The sequence below is a fragment of the Primulina huaijiensis genome, chromosome 6, assembly GCF_012295235.1.
Source record: "Primulina huaijiensis isolate GDHJ02 chromosome 6, ASM1229523v2, whole genome shotgun sequence".
Lineage (NCBI taxonomy): Eukaryota > Viridiplantae > Streptophyta > Magnoliopsida > Lamiales > Gesneriaceae > Primulina > Primulina huaijiensis.
This window is the reverse complement of record NC_133311.1, coordinates 14646426-14668752: the sequence shown is the minus strand read 5'-3', so window position 1 is coordinate 14668752 and position 22327 is coordinate 14646426. Positions and strand designations below refer to the sequence as shown.

The following is a 22327-nucleotide window of genomic DNA, read 5'->3' as shown; positions in this document are numbered from 1 at the left end:
AGATTAAGGAATATAGGTTATAGGTTGGCAACTTCAAAGCAGGTAGAAACTTTACCGATAATAAGAGAAAGATTTATGGACCCTGACTCCAGTGGGAGTCGAGGACGCAGTAGATCAAATTGAAAATTAAGAAGAAAATATTTACTGCTTTAAATGTGTCAGTAAATGATATTTCAAGAAAGAGTGTATGAGTATAAAAGTTCTCAAGAAAATGTAGCAAGTACTTCAGGTGGTGGTGAGATATTGTTCAACAAAACTGCAGAAGGCAGACTAAATTTTGTGATACATGGATTATGGATTCAAGAGTGATGTGGTACATGATGTCTCGGAGAGAATGATTTGATTAGTATGAACCAATCTCAGGAGGATCTATATTTATGGAAAATGATCATGCCTTAAAAATCGTCGGGGTCGTTACCATCAAAATAAAAATGTTTAATGACACTGTTCACACCATACATGAGGTACGACATGTGAAGGGGCTGACGAAGAATCTCTTGTCCTTGGGGCAATTGGATGGTATCGGGTGCAAAACCCATATCGAGAACGAAATCATGAAAATTATGAAGGACGCGCTTGTGATTATGAAAGCAGAAAAAGTCGCTGCAAATCTGTATGTACTTTTGGGAGAAACAGTGAAACACACAAAGAAGTGGAACTAACTGTTGCATCGGTTGGTTCAGGAGAAGAATTAAAAGTGTTATAGCATAGAAAGCTTGGACATATGTCAGAACAAATATTGAAAATTTTCTCAGAATGAAAGCTGTTGTTGATGTTTAGAAAAGTGTCGTTATCCTTTTGTGAATATTGTGTTACTAATAAACAACACAGATTAAAAATTAACACTTTTACTTTCAAAAGTAAAAGCATATTGGAGCTGATTCATTCCGATGTTCGGCAAGCACCGGTTGTATCTCTAGGAGGAGCGAGATACTCTGTCTCGTTCATTGATGATTTCTATAGGAGATGTTTGATGTATCCAATCAAGAAGAAATCATATGTTTTTCAGGTTTTAAATATTTCAAAGCGCGGGTTGAACTTCATTCTGAAATGAAAATAAAGTGTATGAGAACTGAAAATGGAGAAGAATATACCAATGACGAATTTAATGCATTTTGTCAACATGCGAGAATCAAAATACAGCTTATACACCACAACATAATGGAGTGTCGGAAGGGATGAACAAGACCTTGTTGGACATGACAAGAGTCATGTTGAGGACTGCGGGTCTAGCCAAGTCATTTTGGGCATAAGTAGTCAAGACAGCTTGTTATATAATCAATCGTACTCATTCAGTAACGATTGATCTAAAGACTCCGATGAAGATGTAGACTGAGAAGTCGACTGATTAGTTTCATTTGCATACATTTGGAAGTCTTGTGTACGTTCTGTACAATGATCAAGAAATATTGAAGTTGGATTCAAAATCCAGAAAGTGCATCTTCTTGGGTTATGCTGATGGAGTAAAAAGGTTTCGCTTGAAAGATTCTACTATCCACAAACTTGTCATCAACATCGATATTATCTTTGAGGAAGATAAATTAAATTGAGGCAAAGGCACATTGAATTGAGAAACCATTGTAATTCAGGTGAAAAATAAGACAGAAGAAGATCAAATTTCTTGTGAAGCAGTACCAGAGCACGATGAACAAGAACATATTAAGTCTGAAATTTCCAAAGTGAGGAAGTCAACTTGAGAGAGAAGACTAAGAAGTTGGCTTTCGGATTATGTTACTGAAAGCAATATTGCATATTATCTATTCTCAGAGGATGGTGAGCCATCGAGTTTCCATAAGGTTACTCAAAGATCGTATATATCTTTTTATATGGCAACAATGCAAGAAGAATTGGAGGCATTTGAAATGAATAAAACTCGGGATCTTGTTAAACTGCCACGAGGGAGGAAAGTTATTTGTAACAGATGAGTCTATAAGATCAAGCGTGATGAAAATAGCTAATTGGAGTGGTATCGTGCTATATTGGTGGTAATGTGTACTAAAAAGAAGACATTGACTTCAATGAGATATTTTATCATGTGGTTCGGCTTACAATAGTTAGAGTAGTGTTGACAATGTGTGTAGTTTTTGACCTAAATCTAGAATAGTTAGATATGAAAACGACATTTTTTCATGGGATCTTGAAGAAGAAATCTATATGCTTCAGCGAGAAAGTCTTGCGGAAAAAGGCAAATATAACTTGGTTTATAGATTGAACAAATCTATGTACGGTCTCAAACAAGTGTCGATGTATTGGTACACGAGATTCGATTCATATATCATGGGCCTTAGATACAACATACTTATTTCAAATGTTCTTGTGATGTTTATATCATTTTGCTGTTGTATGTGAACGACATATTTGTAGCATGCACCAAAAAAGTTCAGATCCAAGAATTGTAGGCTCAGTTGGATCGGGAATTTGATATGAATGACTTGAGACCAACAAACAAGATTTTAGGAATGCAAGTTTTCCGAAACAGAAGTAATAAACAAATTTGGCTTTTCCATAACAATTATTTGAAGAAAGTCTTGCAACAGTTCAACATGCAAAACATTAAATTAATCTCATCCCCTCTTCTTGTTAACTTCAAGTTATCTTCCAAGATGTGTCCTAGCAGTCAAGCAGAGATTTTAGATATGCCTCGAGTAGCATGTGCATCAATAGTGAGTAGTTTGATGTTCGTCATGATTTGTACGAGACCAGACATTGCTCAAGCAGTGAGAGCAGTTAGTCGGTATATGACGAATCTTGTACGGGAGCATTGAAGTATGGTTAAGAGGATCTTGGGATACATTAAGGGTACCTCAAATGTTGCATTATGTTTTGGAGGATCCGATTTTACACTGGGCTATGTTGATTTAGATTAAACAGGTGATCCTGATAAGAAAAACTCTATTACTTATTATATTTACACTTGCAGGAGGATCAGTAAGCTGAGTTTCAAAACTGCAAACAGTTGTGACATTATCTATAACGGAGGCAAAATATATGACATTCACTCAAGCTTGAAAGGAGGCAATATGAATTAAAAAGATATTGAAGGAGATTGATCACCAAAAAAAGAATGTTTATTTGTTTTGTGACAGTTAGAGTGCCTTGTACATTACAAGGAATCCAGCTTTTCATTCCAGGACTAAACACGTTGAAGTTCAATTTCACTTTATGCGAGAAGTAGTAGAGAAAGACAGCGTGGATATGTAAAAGATTCATACAAAGGATAACATAGCTAGTGTTTTGATCAAGCCAATGAATACTGATAAATTTGAGTGGGATACCTCAAGTGGCCTAGCAGAAACGTAATCATCAAATAATGACAAGATTGAAATGATACGTGGAGTTATGTTTGATTCTCAATCAAATCTCCAAGTTAAAGAATATGAATGGTTGGCAGAAAACATTGATGATGGAAGATGATAGTTGGCAAACAGTATTGATGAATTGTCACAATTATGGCAATCAAAAATTCGGATCTTGTTATCCGAATGAAAATTTAGTGAGATAAATAGATGCATCATTCGGCTCTTTCAAAGCTTCCCCTTATTGAGTTCTTTCTTTCATTTTATAAGCATACTTCTTTGAATTCTTAGTTCTATAATAGTTGTGAGGTATTGTTCTCCTGTAGTAAGAGAGTGCGTTCTTTTGGAAACACAGTAAAAAATTGTAACTACAAAATATTATAGTAGAATTATTTGTCCGTGGTTTTTACCCAAATAATTTTTAGAGGTTTTCCACTTAAATTTTGATGTTCAATTTTATACTTTATTTTTATATTTGTATCTCAATATATACAAGATATTGCACCTGAGACCAACACAAACGTCTCTCCTTAACAATAGAATCCAAGTATTTGAGTTTGTCAATATGTGATTCCTCTATCATTTGGTCCATACCCAAAACTTCTTGTAGTTCTTTAAGAAGTTTCTTCATCACATGAGGATGCCTAAACCAAGAAGTTACAGATATATAGTATATGCATCGATATCTGGTAGTAGCGTTTCTGCGTACCTATTTGAAAAGGTCTATGGATGTCACTTTGTGGTGCTCTTGTTTAGGTTTTTGTATATAGAGATATTAACAAAACCGTGTAATGGTTTTTATGCAGCTTAGATTTTGATATTTGATCTTTATGAAACTATTAAAAATCATATTTTGGATACTGGTGTGATTGGTTGTACAAGATATTATCACGTACATTAAATTTATGAAATATAAAAAATTTGGATTAAATATTTTAAATTTAATTTTTTAAACATATAATACTAACATAAAAATTCTTGTGAGACCATCTCACGATTCAGTTTTGTGATATAGATATCCGACATAACTCATGAAAAATATTAATTTTTATGTCACAAGTATTATTTTCTACTGTAAAAGTATCATTCTTTGCCAACTATGTTATGAAGAAAATTATTGTGTAATATATGTTAGTTTGAGTGAAAATATTTGAATCATGATAAGTATTACTTTTTATGTCTCAATTATTATATTTCACTACAACAATATATTTTTTGTTAGTTATATTATGAATAAATATTGTGATTATAATGTATGTTGATTTGAGTGAAAAATATAATTTTTATGTCAAAAATATATTGTGTAATATATGTGATTTAAATGAAAAAATATTAATTTTTTTTCCAATAATATTACTTTTCATTTTAAATATGAATCATATCGATATGTTTAAAGGATATAGATATGTAAAAACACCATAGGCCCCAAGCAACATTAGGATTAATTCTTGGACATGTATTTATACTAATTGTTTACATCATTTTTTGAAAAGACTCAAACAGATAATAATTATAATGTGCTTCAACGGTTTAATTATGTATAAAATAATTTAAATCAAACCAAAGATAATTAAATTCATAAATGTGAAATTATATTTTAAAAAAAGAGTTTATTTCCCATCATAACAGTCTCAAACAATACAAAACCAGATATAATAATTTCTAATAAATGGGAAAATAGGTCATTAAATGTTTAATCAAAATCTCAATTTCAATCAAACCAAACACATTATTATTTGTTTACACCATACTATATCATATTCTCTTACTCTAATGATCTCAATTGTTTTGTTCATACTATGCATGCTGTCATAATACTAAAAAGTAATCATATAATTTACAAACTACGTTAATCAAATAAATTATATTAGACAAATCATGTGTGACATGTTAACTCGAAAAATGCATGCTCTCAGAATACTAAAATGTAATCATATAATTTACAAACTACGTTAACCAAATAAATTACACTAAACAAATCATGTGCGAAATGTTAACTCGAAATATGCATGCTCTCAGAATACTAAAAAGTAATCATATAATTTACAAACTACGTAAACCAAATAAATTGCACTAAACAAATCATGTGCGACATGTTAACTCAAAAAATTATTGATTTATTGACAGAAAAATTCTTTAATCTACTCCACCAACTCACAGACATCCGTTCTAATTTATTCGAAGGCGTAATTAATTTATCTTAAATGTCGTTCTAATTTATTCGAAGGCGTAATTAATTTATCTTAAATGTTATTCTCGTGTTTACATATGCGATGATTAAGAAAAGTCGCGTTACCTCGAATCGAAGGTAAAAAGGTTAGAATTGGAAAAACTCCCATCTTCTTCTCCATTCTCTGATTCAAATTTCGAAGAGCAAGCGATGTTAAGAGCTTCATCTTGCCATCTCTCGCCAAGTATTTTCACAACCCCGTCACCTCTCTTTGCTCTGCTGCCCGCTTTCAACTATCACCAAATCTTCCCCATCTCCCAAGGGCAGGCATCGCTGTCTATTTTACATCGAAGAATCACTCACGTTCTGCCCGTTTTTCGCCGTAATTATAGTTTTTTTAGCTCCAAATTGAGTGGGGTATCCGGAATGATCGGTCAATGTAGCATTCCTAAGGCTGCAGGTTTGTCACTGATGGAGCCCAATACCATTTTCTTCGTTTCGATGTTTGTTTGTGTTCAAGATCTGATTTTTGTAGTTATCTATTGTTTTGGTTTTTTGGGGTTCTTTTTCAATTGTTGTAAGATTATGTTGGTTCCTTTTATTAGTTTGTGTTGGTTAATTTGTTGGTTTTAATTGGAGGTAATCTTTCATTTTATGTCATTTTCTAGTGTAATTAATTTACGTTTCTTAATGCAATCCTTATTTCTAGATATCATTCTCCTTTCAAAAAACATATGCATATGTTATACGTATATATGTATGAATGTATGTAATCATAATGGCGCTAGCATTCGTATACATTCATTCAGTTCAGGTTTTGCTTCTTTTTTTTTTTACAGCTTCATTCGGTACTGAAAGTAACTCCAAAGAAGCCAGAGAATTATTGGTGCAGCACTTGCTTGTCAAAGAAGATGATCAGGACCTCTTGCTTGAACTTCAGAAAAGAGCTGCTGAAGGTTAGTTTCTACATTGGTTCTCGTTAAATTGGAGTCCAAATTGGTAGATTCGGTAATCGGTAGCGAAATGGAGGAGCAATGTTCAGCTGGTGTTTTTCTTTCTTAGATTCTGTTTCGGATAGAAGTTTCAAATGTAGACAATGTTAAAGCTTTTTGCTCTATCTCGATTTTGTTGTTTTTGTGACAACATCACTTTTTGCATTCAGGGGAGGATTTAAGTGACTTGGCTGTGGAATACTCTATATGCCCGTCTAAAGAAGAAGGTGGGATGCTTGGTTGGGTGAGAAGAGGGCAGATGGTATGCTGTTTGTGTGCATCTCAATTGCTGTTTATTTCATTTAAATAAAAATATCTATTCAGATTATAGTTTTTTTAATGTTGATTTTTATTTACTTCTTTCAATGGGATTGTTTGCGAACCTATGCAATCCAAATCAAGCGAGGGTATTGGAAGGGTGAATCATCAGCCATACTCTCTTTTATTTAGTTGACCTGTAGTTTTATTTTTCATATTGTTTAGTGAAAGTATCTAAGGCAAGATGATATCTCAATCAAACAGAATCATATTTATTTGATTTGTGATTATTTTATTTGGGTGCTGAGTTTTTGTCACACCCCCCGTGCCCGGAGCGTTTGACACCACTGTTGTTTAGCAAATATAACATAAAAATCATTGTCTTTACAATGCAAAATTCCAAAAAAAAAAACAAACAAACAAACGAAATAGAATGAGTAATTGTCTACAACTGAAATCAAATAACGATAACAAACTTAAACAGGTATGTCAATCTCGAATTGTTCTTCATCACCAGCATAGAACATATTTTGTTCGTCTTCCTCTACCTAATATTTGTTCTTATCTGGGGAGGGAAAGTAGGGGTACGAGTGTTTGGAGAAACACTCAGCAAACGATGGTCAATCGAAGACAATATATAACAAATACGTATGATTTTCGAAAAATAACATATCGTTACAGAACATATCATGTACAAAACATAATCACATAGCACTGATATTTCATTTTATTTTCCATGTCTCACTGATCAGTCTCTAATTGTTAGTCTTCTAAGGGGTGAGACATATTACGACTTTATACTCATCGTGTAGGGGCCATATCATAACATAACATCTTTCGGAATTCCTATCCATATCGAACTCGAATCATACAGTGCTTAAATGGAATTCTTAGATAGAATATAGAAAAAAGAATACACACTTGATCGATTTAAGACATATATTTATATTTTAAAACGTAAGTCCTCCTACCGATTTTGCTTAGTACAGATTTCTGCTTGCTCAAACTTGAATCAATCTCTGCAGCGTTTCGCCTACTTCCTGCCTCTGCACTTGCTCAAAATTTCTAGAGAATTTGTGGGGTGATTTTCGCAGGATTTGAGGGCTTATTTATAGGTGTTTTGTCCTTCTTATTTTTGCACAAAATCGTGTTATTAATGGCCATTAAATAGTTCCATAATTCGATGCAAATCATTCCATGATTAGCGAAAAATCTCTTCCATAATTCAGCCTAAATCTTTCCAAAATTAGCGAAGTCTTGGGCACCAAGTCTGATTTTTTAAATTTTAGTCCGAGGTAAGTCTGATTTTCGTGGTCTTCACGGTTTTCTTTTATTAATTTCATTCAATGTTGTAAATAGCGAGAAGCGGTGGTGGGGCGTCCAGGGACAGTCTCAGTTGCCTAGTCGGTTGAATTTTTTTAGCAATTTTTTAATAGGTAATCATATATAATCATACATTGTAATTACAAATAATCATCTTCTGCATAATATATATAACATTAAATAAAATTTATGCATAAAAAAACTCCATACAATATGATACAATCTAGATGAAGTGAAAATAAATATATATTAATGCAAACTAACAAGATAATAGCGGCGGAGGCTGGACGAGGTTTGAGGCAGTGGTGGTTGATGGTGGAGGACACTTGAAACCAAAATTAAATACAAAAGAGAGTGAGATGTGTTTTTATTATATATAGAGTTTTTAAAATTATTTGACTTTGACAATTAACTAGGATTTTAAAATTATTGACCGCGTCCACCGTCTGCTCGCCTGCCGAATAGCCTCGGACCGCTTATAGAGACCGCCTTAGACAAATGCGGGGCGGTCGAGGGCCACCTACCGCCTAGACCGCTGTTTAGAACACTGATTTCATTTAAAAATTGCACCCTGACAGTAAAGTTCAACAGGTGCCAGAATTTGATGAAGCCGCTTTTGCTGCTCCATTAAATAAAGTTATAAGGTGCAAGACTAAATTTGGATGGCATTTGTTGCAAGTTCTCTCAGAGAGGTAAAATTCAATATATATTTTAAACCGAGTCTAGACTCTGGAGGGAGAATGGATATACTTTTTATCGTAATTTTTGCACTTTCTGTCACAGGGAGGAATCAGTACTTGAAGACATTCAACCTGTTGAGTTTCATGAGAAAATGCAAAATCCAGCGTTTCTTGAAGATGCCCAATTGATTGATGTTCGAGAACCTGAAGAAGTGTAAGCAAATCTTTTCGCATCGTAAGAATAACAAGGAAGAAAATGCAGGATTCAGGAAACTAACTTGTTAGACTCTGATTTCTCATTTCGTTTTATGGAAATAGTATGTTATCACAATTTAAATTTTGTTTTCTTGATACAGGGCCCAAGCTTCACTGGCAGGTTTCAAGGTTCTTCCACTTCGGCAGTTTGGAAGCTGGGGACCTGAAATTTTGACAAAGTTAGATCCTCAGATTGATACATACGTCCTGGTATGTTCTAAACATATGTTCCAAGTTGTGCGCTGGTTAATATGCTATGAAATATCATTTTGATATGAACGACTAGTTTTTATTATTGTGTTGCTATTGAGATTAGTGACAGCATGCCTGATATTCATTATCAGTTGCATGTACTTTTTTTTATCCGAATGCATCAGTTATGACCTTTTTACTTGTACTAAAGTAAATCATCATTGGCTTTTTAATTAAATGCAATCCTGCCATTTGTTGATTTTTGCCATCAGATTTCATGTATAGTTACAAGTTTTTGCCCTCAGATTTCATGTTTAATTACAAGTTTTTGCTTATTATTCTATTAAAACTTTAACGCAGTGCCATCATGGTATGCGGTCATTGCAAGTCGCCAAATGGTTGCAGACACAGGTGATTCTTTTGAATTTCTACAGAAAATAGCATGTTGGGAAGCGAAAGTAGATTACACTCTAAAAAACATGACCATATGGGGGCAGTGGCAAAGGCCAGAACCCTGGTTCCAGTTTAGTTCCCTTCTTATGTGTCGATGCTGTATGTCGCTCAATCCAACCTAGATAACTGTCTATTTGGCTGTAGTTTGGCTCTCCCAAGGTTTGTCCCCGACCTAATCCAAGCATGACCCTATCACGATTGGGATGTGACCTGGGACAGTCTAAGTAAGGCCAATAAAGTTCTGCTTTGATACAACTCTGCCAGTCCAATCGCCGTCAAAAAATTGATTTGAATCATGGAAAAAACTCCACTATACAATATATAACTCCTTGAAGGATTAAGTTTTGCTTTTGTTTCTTGATATTGGTAGTGCATGACCATAATAGTATCAATAAATGCACAATGGTTAAGTTCTTCTGTACCATGACTTTGAAATTCAGGGATTCAGGAGAGTATTCAATGTGTCCGGAGGAATTCATGAATATGCTGTGAAAGCAGATCCATCGGTTCCAACCTACTAATTTTGCATTGCGTCTAGTTATGTTTTTCTTTTACTCGTTTCCCTTATGTTGTATCGTCCCCGTGGAAGAATTATCCAATTATTATGTAGAACGTAGAGGTTTTCGGTTGAGTTGAGAAACTTCTTGTTAGAAGGTTTTGGTACGGAGGCCAAAATGGAAGTTAAGGCACTGTGCAAGAATTGCCAGAATATCTCAATGGCTTTGCTCCAGACTTGTGATAATATTGTTGAAGAACATAAGAGAACATCCTCTACAATTGTTCCATTAACTTGGGTACTGTCTCTTGAGGTACTAGTACTATCAATCTATATGAAGAACTTGTTCTTCGGCCGAATGGTTACGCTGCGACTCAAATAATTCAATGATAGAGTTGTTGATTGACCAGTATCTATATACCTATATATCCTTGTTATATAATATATAGGGTTACTCCCTCATAAAGAGGCATAAATCTTCTGTAACAAATCATGTAACATCTCATGTTACAATATTTAAATTTGTAAAATATATATCATACAAAGATAATGATATATTTTTTTGAAACTTTCATGTATGTCACAAATTTAAACCGTGTAAGTAAAGATGTTATATGATTTGTGATAAAAGATTTTTTCTCACAAAAACTCATGTGAGACAGGCTCACGGATCAATTTTGTGAAACAGATATTTTATATGCGTCATCCACGAAAAAATATTACTTTTTATTATAAATATGGACATGATTGATCTGTCTCACGAATAAAGATCCGTGAGATCGTCTTATGAAAGACCTATTCAAACAAATTAACCCAATTAGTTCATTATTATTAAATTTAGAATAACTAATTTTTTATGTTTGTTTATAAACCAAAAATAAATTTTTTTTCCCAAATTACAAAACATGTCATTTTTTGGTTCAATAAAAATGTCATTGAATATCTTTAATAAATCGATATCTACATTATCCTAATAAAAATATTTATATATATTTTAAAATTTTAAATTAAATAATCTTATCTTTTATAAAATAAAAAATATAAAAAACGTTTTTAAAATTTAATATAATCTCTCGAATTGGAAAAGAAAATATAACACTTTACTAATTTGTTTTTTTTTTTTAAATGTTCTTCACAGTATGTCAACCAGAAAACCAAAACAAATGCCTGAAATCGCTCCCCTCCATTCGTGCCTGAGATGATTTGTTTTTTCTTACATTGAAACCAATTTTATCATGAAAAAGTAAATTACCAAAATATCCCTTCAATCTCTCACGACCTTGTAACCCTTCGCTCTTCCGACTCTGCATGCATGCACGCGCTAATTCTCTTTCTAAAGCAATCTCATTTCTTTCACATACCCAAAAAAGTTTTCCTTTTGCTCTTCCTCAGGGCTCCGGCCACCAGTCCACGGCCGTAGCCACTTCGTCTGTCGCATTTCCCTCCTCTTCTGAACTCTCTTCCTTATAAATCATTGAAAACCGAATAACTGATTCATTAACAACATGGGCAGCTGCTGTTCCCGGAGCGCCACCGTGGATGCTCCATCGGATGAGGTGGGGAAGGTTGAGACCTCAGACGCAGGGCCATCCACCCATAATCCTTCCACAACTCCTCCAAAAACGCCCCCACCAGCGTCCCCAAACCGCTCCCCCAAGCGCTCCAAGCCAACCCCGATAGGCCCTGTTCTTGGTCGGCCCATGGAAGACGTACGTGCCACCTACACCATAGGCAAAGAGCTTGGCCGTGGGCAATTCGGGGTAACCCATCTCTGTACAAATAAACATACCGGTGAACAGTTAGCTTGCAAGACAATAGCAAAGAGAAAGCTGGCGAATAAGGAAGACATCGAGGATGTGAGAAGGGAGGTACAAATCATGCACCATTTGACAGGACAACCCAACATTGTGGAGCTTAAGGGTGCATACGAGGATAAACATTCGGTGCATTTGGTGATGGAATTGTGTGCTGGAGGAGAGCTTTTCGATCGGATCATTGCTAAGGGGCATTACACTGAACGTGCTGCCGCGTCGTTGCTCAGAACCATCGTGCAGATTGTCCACACCTGCCATTCCATGGGGGTTATTCATAGGGATCTCAAGCCTGAGAATTTCTTGCTCTTGAATAAGGATGAGAATGCACCGCTCAAGGCCACAGATTTTGGGCTTTCTGTATTCTACAAAGAGGGTAAAAAATGGTTTCTGCAGAATTCATAAATTCTTGGTTCTGCAGCATGCATGGTATTCACAACTGTGGAATATTACAAATTTTGCACGAGCATGATTAGACAAACAAAGGTTTGTTCAAGAACAGATGAACATTGTTGGAAAATTTTGATGTTTAATGAATGAAAATTAAGCAAATTAATTAATGTGTTTGATTGGAAAAATTCGAAAAGAAAAACGAAGCTTAATGAACGAATATTAAGTTCGGTGGTTCTGAATTAAACTCGAAACGAGTTCATCAAATGTTGAAAGAAACTCAAACGAGTAGTTGGAACATGTAAGGGACGAAAATCGGAAAAAAAAAAATTCGGTCGTGAACAGTGGCAGGTGCGCGCGGACCTGCGCGCATGTGCGCGCGCCTGCCGAGCGCTCTTGGCAGGCGCGCGCCGGCTGTTTTTCGTGTCCCTTCGATTTTTCTGATATTTTTTCATTTCCTTGGCATTGTTTGATGATTGTGATCAGTTACCATGGCCAAGGGACATCCCCATGAATGAAAGATCATGTCTCTTCATTTGGAAAACATTAAATATTTGATATTTTGAAAATCAAACATACATACATCATTTTGCATATCTTCTTCTTCCTTTCTTCAAAAAGAGAGAGTTTCTTCATTTCCTTGTGAAAGAACTTGAATATTTGAGTGCTCATTATTCAAGAGTTGTAGTTGTATCTTGGGAGAAGATTGCCACAAAACTCAAGCACATTGTGAGGGCAAATTCTTCTTAAGGAGAAAGTGTTCAACACTTGCCTCTACAAAGCCATTTCTTTGTTTTCTTCTTGTTTTTATCTCACATTTGAATACCCCAGTCAACAATCTTAAGAAGAATTTTGGATTTTTGATCATTTGCAAGAAGATTTTCAATGGCATCATCATCTACAACACCACATCCAACCATTGCACAAGGAGAGAAACCAGAAAAATTTTCTGGTGCGGATTTCAAAAGATGGCAACAAAAGATGCTCTTATATCTCACAACCTTGAGTTTGTCAAGGTTCTTGAAGGAGAATCCTCCCACCGTTGCTGAAAACGAGACGGACACCAACATGAGGGCCGCTTTGGATGCATGGAACCAAAGTGATTTTCTTTGCAAAAACTACATCCTCAATGGACTTGACAATGCATTGTACAATGTGTATTGTCAAGTCAAGACCGCCAAGGAACTTTGGGATATGCTTGATAAGAAATACAGGGCGGAGGATGCGGGCTTGAAGAAGTTCATTGTTGGGAGATTTTTGGACTTCAAGATGGTGGACTCAAAATCCGTGATGAGTCAAGTGCAAGAACTACAACTCATCTTGCACGAGATTCATGTGGAAGGAATGAGTCTAAGCGAGTCCTTCCAAGTTGCTGCATTGATCGAGAAACTCCCTCCGTTGTGGAAGGACTTCAAGAATTATTTGAAACACAAAAGAAAGGAGATGGGATTGGAGGATCTCATTGTGAGATTGAGGATAGAAGAGGACAACAAGAGCACCGAGGCCAAGGAAAGTAAGATGGCAGCAAGAGTGAACATTGTTGAATCGAGTTTCCAAGGAAAGAACAGGAAGTTTGAGAAGCAACCACAACAAGGCCAACAACCACCAAACAAGAAGAAGTTCAAAGGCACTTGTTATAACTGCGGAAAACCAAATCACATGGCTAAGGATTGTAGGAAGCCAAAGAAGGGAAATCCTCAAGTCAACGTTGTTCTAGAAAGGTCGGTACCATTTGATTTTTCTCAACTTGATTTGTCTGCAGTTATTTTGGAAGCGAATTTGGTTGAAAACTCCAATGAGTGGTGGGTTGATACTGGAGCAACTCGACACATTTGCGCCAACAAGGGGATGTTCTCCACATACACTCCATCGACCGGGAGAAAACTATACATGGGGAACTCCGCTACGTCTGAGGTGGTGGGCACCGGAAATGTGGTATTGAAGATGACATCGGGTTTGGAAGTAACCCTTGTTGATGCACTTCATGTACCAGACATAAGAAAGAACCTCTTGTCGGGGTCTCTGTTGGTCAAACATGGGTTTAGACTAGTATTTGAGTCTAACAAGGTTGTATTGACAAAGAGTGGTCATTTTATTGGAAAAGGATATCTCGATGAGAACCTTTTCAAGTTGAATGTAATGGCTATACGTCAAAATGTTGTTGAAAGTAATAAAGGAAAAATTTCTATTTACTTGCTTGAGTGTTCTCATTTATGGCATGTTCGTTTAGGACACATAAATTTTAATACCTTGCAACGTTTAATGAAACTTGAATTATTGCCTAAACACAACGTCGATCCAACACAAAAATGCGAAATATGTGTTGAAGCAAAAATGACCAAAGCGCCTTACCACTCGATTGAAAGATGTACAACTCCTCTAGAACTAATACACACCGATCTTGGTGATTTAAAGTTTGTACAAACTAGAGGAGGGAAAAGATACTACGTGACATTCATTGATGATAATACAAGGTACTGTTACGTATATCTTTTGAGGTCGAAAGATGAAGCTCTTGAAGCATTCAAATGTTATAAGACCGAAGTTGAGAATCAACTAGGCAAACAAATAAAGAGGGTTCGAAGCGATAGGGGGGGTGAATACGGAGCACCGTTTGATGAATTCTGCACATCTGTGGGTATAATTCATGAAACTACTGCACCTTATTCACCACAATCGAATGGCATTGCCGAAAGAAAGAATCGAACTCTAAAAGATATGATGAATGCTATGTTAATAAGTTCAGGACTACCCCAAAACTTGTGGGGGGAAGCAATACTATCGGCTAATTACATCCTGAACAAGATACCCCACAAGAAAAATGACAAGTCACCTTACGAATTGTGGAAAGGTCATAAGCCTTCCTACAAGTACCTTAAAGTGTGGGGGTGTCTAGCTAAGGTTGAAATACCAAAGCCTAAACAAGAGCGAATTGGACCAAAGACGGTCGACTGCATATTCATCGGATATGCACATAATAGTAGTGCCTATAGGTTTATAGTGCACAAATCTGAAAATGCAGAAATGAATACGGGCATGACAATTGAGTCAAGAAATGCAGTATTTTTTGAAAATATATTTCCTTGTAAAGAGAGGAAAGAAAATGGTTCTAGCAAGAGAAAACTTGAGACGGAACATGAAGGTCAAGTACCTACACATGATCCAACTCTAAATAAAATTGCTATACCATTGGAAAGCTCTTCAAAAGAGCAAGAGCAAAGAAGAAGCAAAAGGGCTAGAATCTCAAAGTCCTTTGGTCCAGACTTCCATACTTTTATGTTGGAGAATGAACCAAAGGACATACAAGATGCTCTGGCTAGCCCTGAATCTCCCTATTGGAAAGAAGCCATCAACTCTGAAATGGATTCCATATTGCAAAACCATACTTGGGAACTAGTGGATCTTCCACCAGGTACCAAGCCATTGGGATGTAAATGGATATTGAAAAAGAAAATGAGAGTTGATGGAAGTATTGAAAAATACAAAGCCAGGCTTGTGGCCAAAGGCTATAGACAAAGAGAAGGACATGATTTCTTCGACACGTATTCACCAGTTTCAAGAATAACATCCATTCGTGTGCTCATTGCTATTGCAGCTTTGCATAACCTTGAGATACATCAAATGGATGTCAAAACGGCATTCTTAAATGGTGAACTTGAAGAAGAAATATATATGGAGCAACCTGAAGGCTTCATAGTTAAAGGACAAGAAAGAAAAGTTTGTCGTTTAATTAAGTCACTATACGGACTTAAACAAGCGCCCAAGCAGTGGCACGAAAAATTTGACAAGGTAGTATTGTCAAATGGATTTAAGATTAATGAGTGTGACAAATGTGTTTACATTAAAGGCACTCGAGAATCTTATGTGATAGTATGTCTATATGTGGATGACATGCTAATACTGGGGAACAACCAAGAGTTGATTAAGGGTACAAAGAAAATGTTGACAAAACATTTTGATATGAAAGATATGGGTATTGCTGATGTAATTCTAGGGATTAAAATCTTTAGAACTCCAGAAGCAATAGTCCTATCTCAGTCTCATTATGTAGAAACAGTGTTGAAAAAGTTTAACGCTTATGACTCTACTCCAGTAAAAACGCCTATAGACGTAAATGTCCATTTGGCGAAGAATCGTGGAGAACCAGTTTCCCAACTGGAATACTCCAGAATTATTAGAAGCCTTATGTACATCACTAACTGTACTAGACCTGACATCGCTTGTGCGGTTAACAAGTTAAGTCGGTTTACAAGTAATCCTAGTGATGCACACTGGAAGGCATTGACAAGGGTGCTTAGATATTTAAAGCACACCTCAGAATATGGACTAAATTACACAAGGAATCCCGCAGTACTTGAAGGATACTGTGATGCAAATTGGATTTCTGACACCAATTACTCCAAATCCACCAGCGGCTATGTATTTAGCATTGGTGGGGGAGCAGTCTCTTGGAGGTCATCGAAACAAACTTGCATTGCTAGATCTACTATGGAATCGGAGTTCATAGCGCTAGATAAAGCTGCAGAAGAAGCTGAGTGGCTTCACAACTTTCTAGAGGATATTCCGTGTTGGACAAGTCCAGTGCCAGCAATCATGATACATTACGACAGTCAGTCAGCAATTGCAAGGGCACAAAACAGTATGTACAATGGCCAGTCTCGACATATTCATCGAAGACATAATACTGTGCGACAGTTGATCTCTAATGGAGTTATATCTGTTGATTATATTAAATCAAAGGATAACTTAGCGGATCCGCTTACAAAAGCATTAAATAGAGATCAAATGTACTGTCTGTCAAGAGGAATGGGTTTAAAACCTACCGAATAAAGTTTTCATAATGGCAACCCAACCTTGTTGATTGGAGATCCCAAGATCTTGGTTCAATGGGACAACTAAATTATGAGAACTTGAGGAATCACTCCTCATTCCTAAGACGATGAGTGAAGTTGCCTACAAAGGTAGTGAGGTTAAGTATTGTACTTTTAATGATTCCGTAGCTTGCAAAAGCGGGGTAAGTAGGATACCCTTTTACAAGGAGATCACCTATGTACGTGTGAGGACGGGCCGCCTCGATGAAACACGTATGAAGCCAAGATGTGTTCCATGGCCAAAACGGACACAACCGATAAAACAAATGGAAATGGAAGAAAGGTTATCATGTGGGTACAGTTGTCTGGGTTTACATGAACCGCCAAGAAGTTCAAGACATCACGTTCACTTCGTGGCCTAGTAAATCCGATTGTATTCCACTAGGGAAGGTTCAAAGCCAAAAGCCACCTCTCCTGATGTGATAATTTTTCGTATATACTCTCTCTTATGCATCACGAGCATTCATGCATTAATTTCATTCATGTGGGGGATTGTTGGAAAATTTTGATGCTTAATGAATGAAAATTAAGCAAATTAATCAATGTGTTTGATTGGAAAAATTCGAAAAGAAAAACGAAGCTTAATGAACGAATATTAAGTTCGGTGGTTCTGAATTAAACTCGAAACGAGTTCATCAAATGTTGAAAGAAACTCAAACGAGTAGTCGGAACATGTAAAGGACGAAAATCGGAAAAAAAAAAATTCGGTTGTGAACAGTGGCAGGGGGTGCGCGCGCTTGCCAGTGGAAGGCGCGCACATGCGCGCGGACCTGCGCGCGCAGGGGCGCGCCCCTTCGGCTGTTTTTCGTGTCCCTTCGATTTTTCTGATATTTTTTCATTTCCTTGGCATTGTTTGATGATTGTGATCAGTTGCCATGGCCAAGGGACATCCCCATGAATGAAAGATCATGTCTCTTCATTTTGAAAACATTAAATATTTGATATTTTGAAAATCAAACATACATACATCATTTTGTATATCTTCTTCTAACTATAAACAAAAAGAGAGAGTTTCTTCATTTCCTTGTGAAAGAACTTGAATATTTGATTGCTCATTATTCAAGAGTTGTAGTTGTATCTTGGGAGAAGATTGCCACAAAACTCAAGCACATTGTGAGGGCAAATTCTTCTTAAGGAGAAAGTGTTCAACACTTGCCTCTACAAAACCATTTCTTTGTTTTCTTCTTGTTTTTCTCTCACATTTGAATACCCCAGTCAACAAACATAACAAAAAATGACATGTCGAAGGAAAAATGAAGCACGATTAAGGCCACACGTTTGTGATGATTCACGCATTGATCTTCAAAAATAACTCTAAGAGACAGTATATTCAAACAAACCAGCGAGACACAATAATTAAATCAACCAGAGTTATAAAGTATAAATTAAGTAATCTAGGGGATGATCGAGAGTTTAATTTCAGGAAAGTATAATGAAGAAGAACTATGCAAGTAAACCAGAGCTAAGGCTTGGATGGTGATTATGCTTATGAATTATTTTGCAAAAGATGGATGTCCTATAAAATGCTAGTATTCCTAGTACGAAATACCTTGAAAACAGCATGTGTAAATCTCATTCTATCTATGAATTAAAGGAGAACAATTCAAAGACATTGTGGGCAGTGCATATTACATTGCTCCAGAAGTGTTGAAAAGAAAATATGGGCCAGAGGCTGATATTTGGAGTGTTGGAGTCATGTTGTACATACTTCTATGTGGAGTTCCTCCTTTCTGGGCTGGTAATTTACAATATTCATAACTTGGGTTTACTTGAATAAAGCAGAATTCTAGTTTTCGATTCAGCAGTCGCCGGAATAGTATTTGAAGTTCTAACGGGAATTTGGTTGGTACAGAATCTGAAAATGGAATTTTCAATGCCATTCTTCAAGGACATGTTGATTTTACAAGCGATCCTTGGCCAACCATTTCAAATGGTGCAAAGGATCTTGTGAGGAAGATGTTGAATTCGGACCCGAAGCAAAGGCTGACAGCATTCCAAGTGCTAAGTACGCATGGTTAAATTGCTAAAGATACTCTGATCACTATGCTATACCATTAAGTCTTGCGCAAAAGATTTAACACCTCGGAATTATAAAGTACATAATTACTAAATTATATGGTAGAAGATCATCCTAAAATGTTGTTCTACTTTTTTCAGATCATCCATGGATCAAAGAAGATGGAGAGGCACCTGATACGCCACTTGATAATGCTGTTTTGAATAGGTTGAAACAATTCAGAGCCATGAATAAGTTCAAGAAAGTCGCACTCCGGGTAAATTATACTTTTTTCTTTACAAAACTTGTGACAAAACAGCAGACTCAGGAAACTAGTTGACGGGTCGACTTCAAGATTTTCCGGTTTAGGGGAGTCAACTCTCGATATTCCTGTATTGGAATAATTCCATTACTTTTGGGTCATTTCTGTTTAAACTGTAATCTTTTAGGGAAGATGGAACCTGACATGCTGTTAGAATCTTGGATGAACAGGTTATTGCTGGTTGTTTATCAGAGGAAGAAATCATGGGATTGAAACAAATGTTCAAGAGCATGGACACAGATAACAGTGGTACAATAACTCTTGAAGAGCTAAAGCAAGGATTGTCGAAGCAAGGCACTAAACTATCTGAATATGAAGTCAAACAGTTGATGGAGGCTGTAAGTATTTCAGAAATTTTGTAAAGCTAACCGTAAATTTTATGTTGTCATTACACTAATGTTGTTCATTAACGGAAATTAGGCCGATGCGGATGGCAATGGGACGATTGACTACGAAGAATTCATCACAGCAACAATGCATATGAATAGAATGGACAGAGAAGAACATCTTTACACAGCATTTCAGTATTTCGATAAAGATAATAGCGGGTACTTAATGTTTACGAAACGTTGTATTTTCTTGTAAAATGATTGAACAGAGCTCTTAACATTAGTTGAATTTTCTTGTGATCAGGTACATTACGATAGAAGAACTAGAGCAAGCTCTAAGAGAATATGGAATGAATGATGAAAAGGATATAAAGGAAATCATTTCTGAAGTTGATGCTGATAATGTAAGCACCTGTTTCTGATATATAACTTGGTGAATCCTCATCTTCATTTCATTTTTATATGAAAGTTACGCAATTTAACGTAACTATTACTAGAGACATGTAGTTTAATATTACAAATTACCAAGAGGCGTGCGCAGCGGCGAGACAAACTTGGCTGTTGCCCCTCCCCCAAAATGGGGAAAAAATACAAATTTTATGCGTGATGACAGCTTAAATAGCCATGTATCAATGTCTTAGTCCCTCTCGACAATGTGCCGTGTATAAGTTTATTTTAACATTTACACGCAGGATGGGAATATTAACTATGAAGAGTTTGTGGCAATGATGAAGAAAGGTAATCCAGAAGCAGCAGCAAACCCCAAGAAGAGAAGAGACGGTGTCTTCGGATTATAGTATCACATCATTCCAACTGTAAGGATATGATGGAGAATCTCATTATATTTTATCCATTTCTTTTTACTTGTTCACTAAAGAGAATATGATTGGCTTACAAGTTACAACTCTCAATACAAATCACCGGTACCGAAGCAATTATGCTTAAACAAAATAGAGGGGAAAAGGTTTGATGATCTCCGAATGAGGTCCCTAATTCGGGTGATCGAGAGAATTGTAACATTAGTACACATTAGTAAGTATCACATTCAGGTTATGATGGTTTTTCATCAACTAGGGGCCTTCAAAGAAGCATTGCAAACTGTGTTGTTGTGAAATGTGACAGGAGATAATTTTCTTTCCTTTCAAGATCAGATTATTTATTTGTCCTAGCTATGATATTTATTCTAACAGATTGACGATCAAACATAAACAAGATTCCTCAGGATAAATCGATGTTGTATCTGTTAATCTTTGGATACATGCAGAATTATGCAGGAATACAAATTTCAATCTCTTATACTTACAGACAGCTTTCTGAGTCCTTTAACTGGAGAAGGCCTCTGATAGTGCAAGTTCAAATGTCTTATCCATGTTAATTAGTTCAAGTTGTAGAGGAAATTACCTATGAACTGAAAGCTTAGAATCGGGTCATGAACGTGATGTCAAAAATAACTTTCTACACAAAAGCAAATAATTTTTCCAACAACATCCGGTCTTCGTTACATGGAAGATTATGGTTCATGTGGAAAAATTCTTGATGACATAGAAGTCTAAGGTTAGAAGCAGTACAGAAAGATAAACTCTATCTCTAGAATGTGTGCATGCAATTCCATTTAGATGCATCAATTTCGAAACCAATTCCATCGCAAACTTGTTTATGTTTCCAGTTCAGCAATGCTGCTCCGGACAATGTACGTCCAGTACCTGTGGCTGTTAGGAAAGAGAATATAAAAACTTTGCAAGTATGCAATCTCTGTCCATTTCTTGAAATATACAAAAAAATCTCCATTTGAGAGCGCCTTTTCATGAGAGCATGCAGATAGCAAAAAAAAAATCAAAATGCTGCCTTTGATAATTAACATAGTTATTGGATAAACTCTTAGCAAAACTGTATTTTTCATTATATGAACGTTTGTGTCTTTATAATTTTTTGGTCACTGGCGACATTGGTTCTTAGTCATATATCTTTCAACTTTTGGTTATTTTAATATTTTTTTAATGGGTTACTGATTTAGTATTGTACACGTGAGTGAGATGGTGGAAGGATTAAGACTCAAATTTGACACATAAAGATTCAAAATTGTAGAAAAGAAAAATATATGTGACGAAAATTGTAATTTTCCATAAAATCTTTTTAGCCAAAAGTCTAAGATCTAAGGTGAAATTTCACACACATGCTATGTATGACCTGAAGTATCAAAATAATAATGTTTATCAATCTTATGTTGAGGTACAAACTCATAAGGAGGGAAAAAAAAAATCCAAACACGATGAATGAGCAAAAAAAAATTGTATTAGTTGACGTAATTATATTACGGCAACCTAAAAATATTTTACAATTAACTTAGCAAAATGTGTCTAAATTATGAAAAAAAAATATTAGAATTTAATTGTTATGTTCCAAATAAAACAAGTTTTGGCAAAAAAAAAATGTATCTCTTATCCTTTAAATGAATATAAATTCAAATTTCGAATTTCGAATTTATCGCATGCA

The 22327-nt window shown here is 35.8% G+C and overlaps 2 protein-coding genes across 3 annotated transcripts; both read left to right on the top strand.

Moving 5' to 3' along the window:
- The first annotated feature begins 5601 nt into the window (after window positions 1-5601).
- LOC140979596 (rhodanese-like/PpiC domain-containing protein 12, chloroplastic) lies at window positions 5602-10526 on the top strand. Of its 2 annotated transcripts, XM_073445080.1 has the most exons (9): window positions 5604-5926; window positions 6306-6422; window positions 6629-6720; window positions 8631-8731; window positions 8823-8933; window positions 9076-9184; window positions 9527-9577; window positions 10060-10157; window positions 10274-10526. In XM_073445080.1, exons 1-8 carry the CDS (start codon window positions 5677-5679, stop codon window positions 10138-10140), a joined length of 912 nt encoding a protein of 303 aa, XP_073301181.1. In that variant the 5' UTR covers window positions 5604-5676; the 3' UTR covers window positions 10141-10157; window positions 10274-10526. The 2 variants fall into 2 exon arrangements, with proteins under 2 accessions (XP_073301180.1, XP_073301181.1); XM_073445079.1 differs by lacking the exons at window positions 10060-10157; window positions 10274-10526 and adding an exon at window positions 9764-10022 and having other exon boundaries at window positions 5602-5926.
- A 746-nt stretch (window positions 10527-11272) lies between these two features.
- Window positions 11273-20864, top strand: LOC140979595 (calcium-dependent protein kinase 34-like). Its single transcript, XM_073445078.1, has 8 exons — window positions 11273-12302; window positions 18782-18925; window positions 19040-19192; window positions 19345-19460; window positions 19676-19843; window positions 19926-20053; window positions 20139-20238; window positions 20527-20864. The coding sequence occupies exons 1-8, from the start codon at window positions 11621-11623 to the stop codon at window positions 20629-20631; spliced, it is 1596 nt and encodes a 531-aa protein (XP_073301179.1). The 5' UTR covers window positions 11273-11620; the 3' UTR covers window positions 20632-20864.
- The last annotated feature ends 1463 nt before the right edge of the window (window positions 20865-22327 follow it).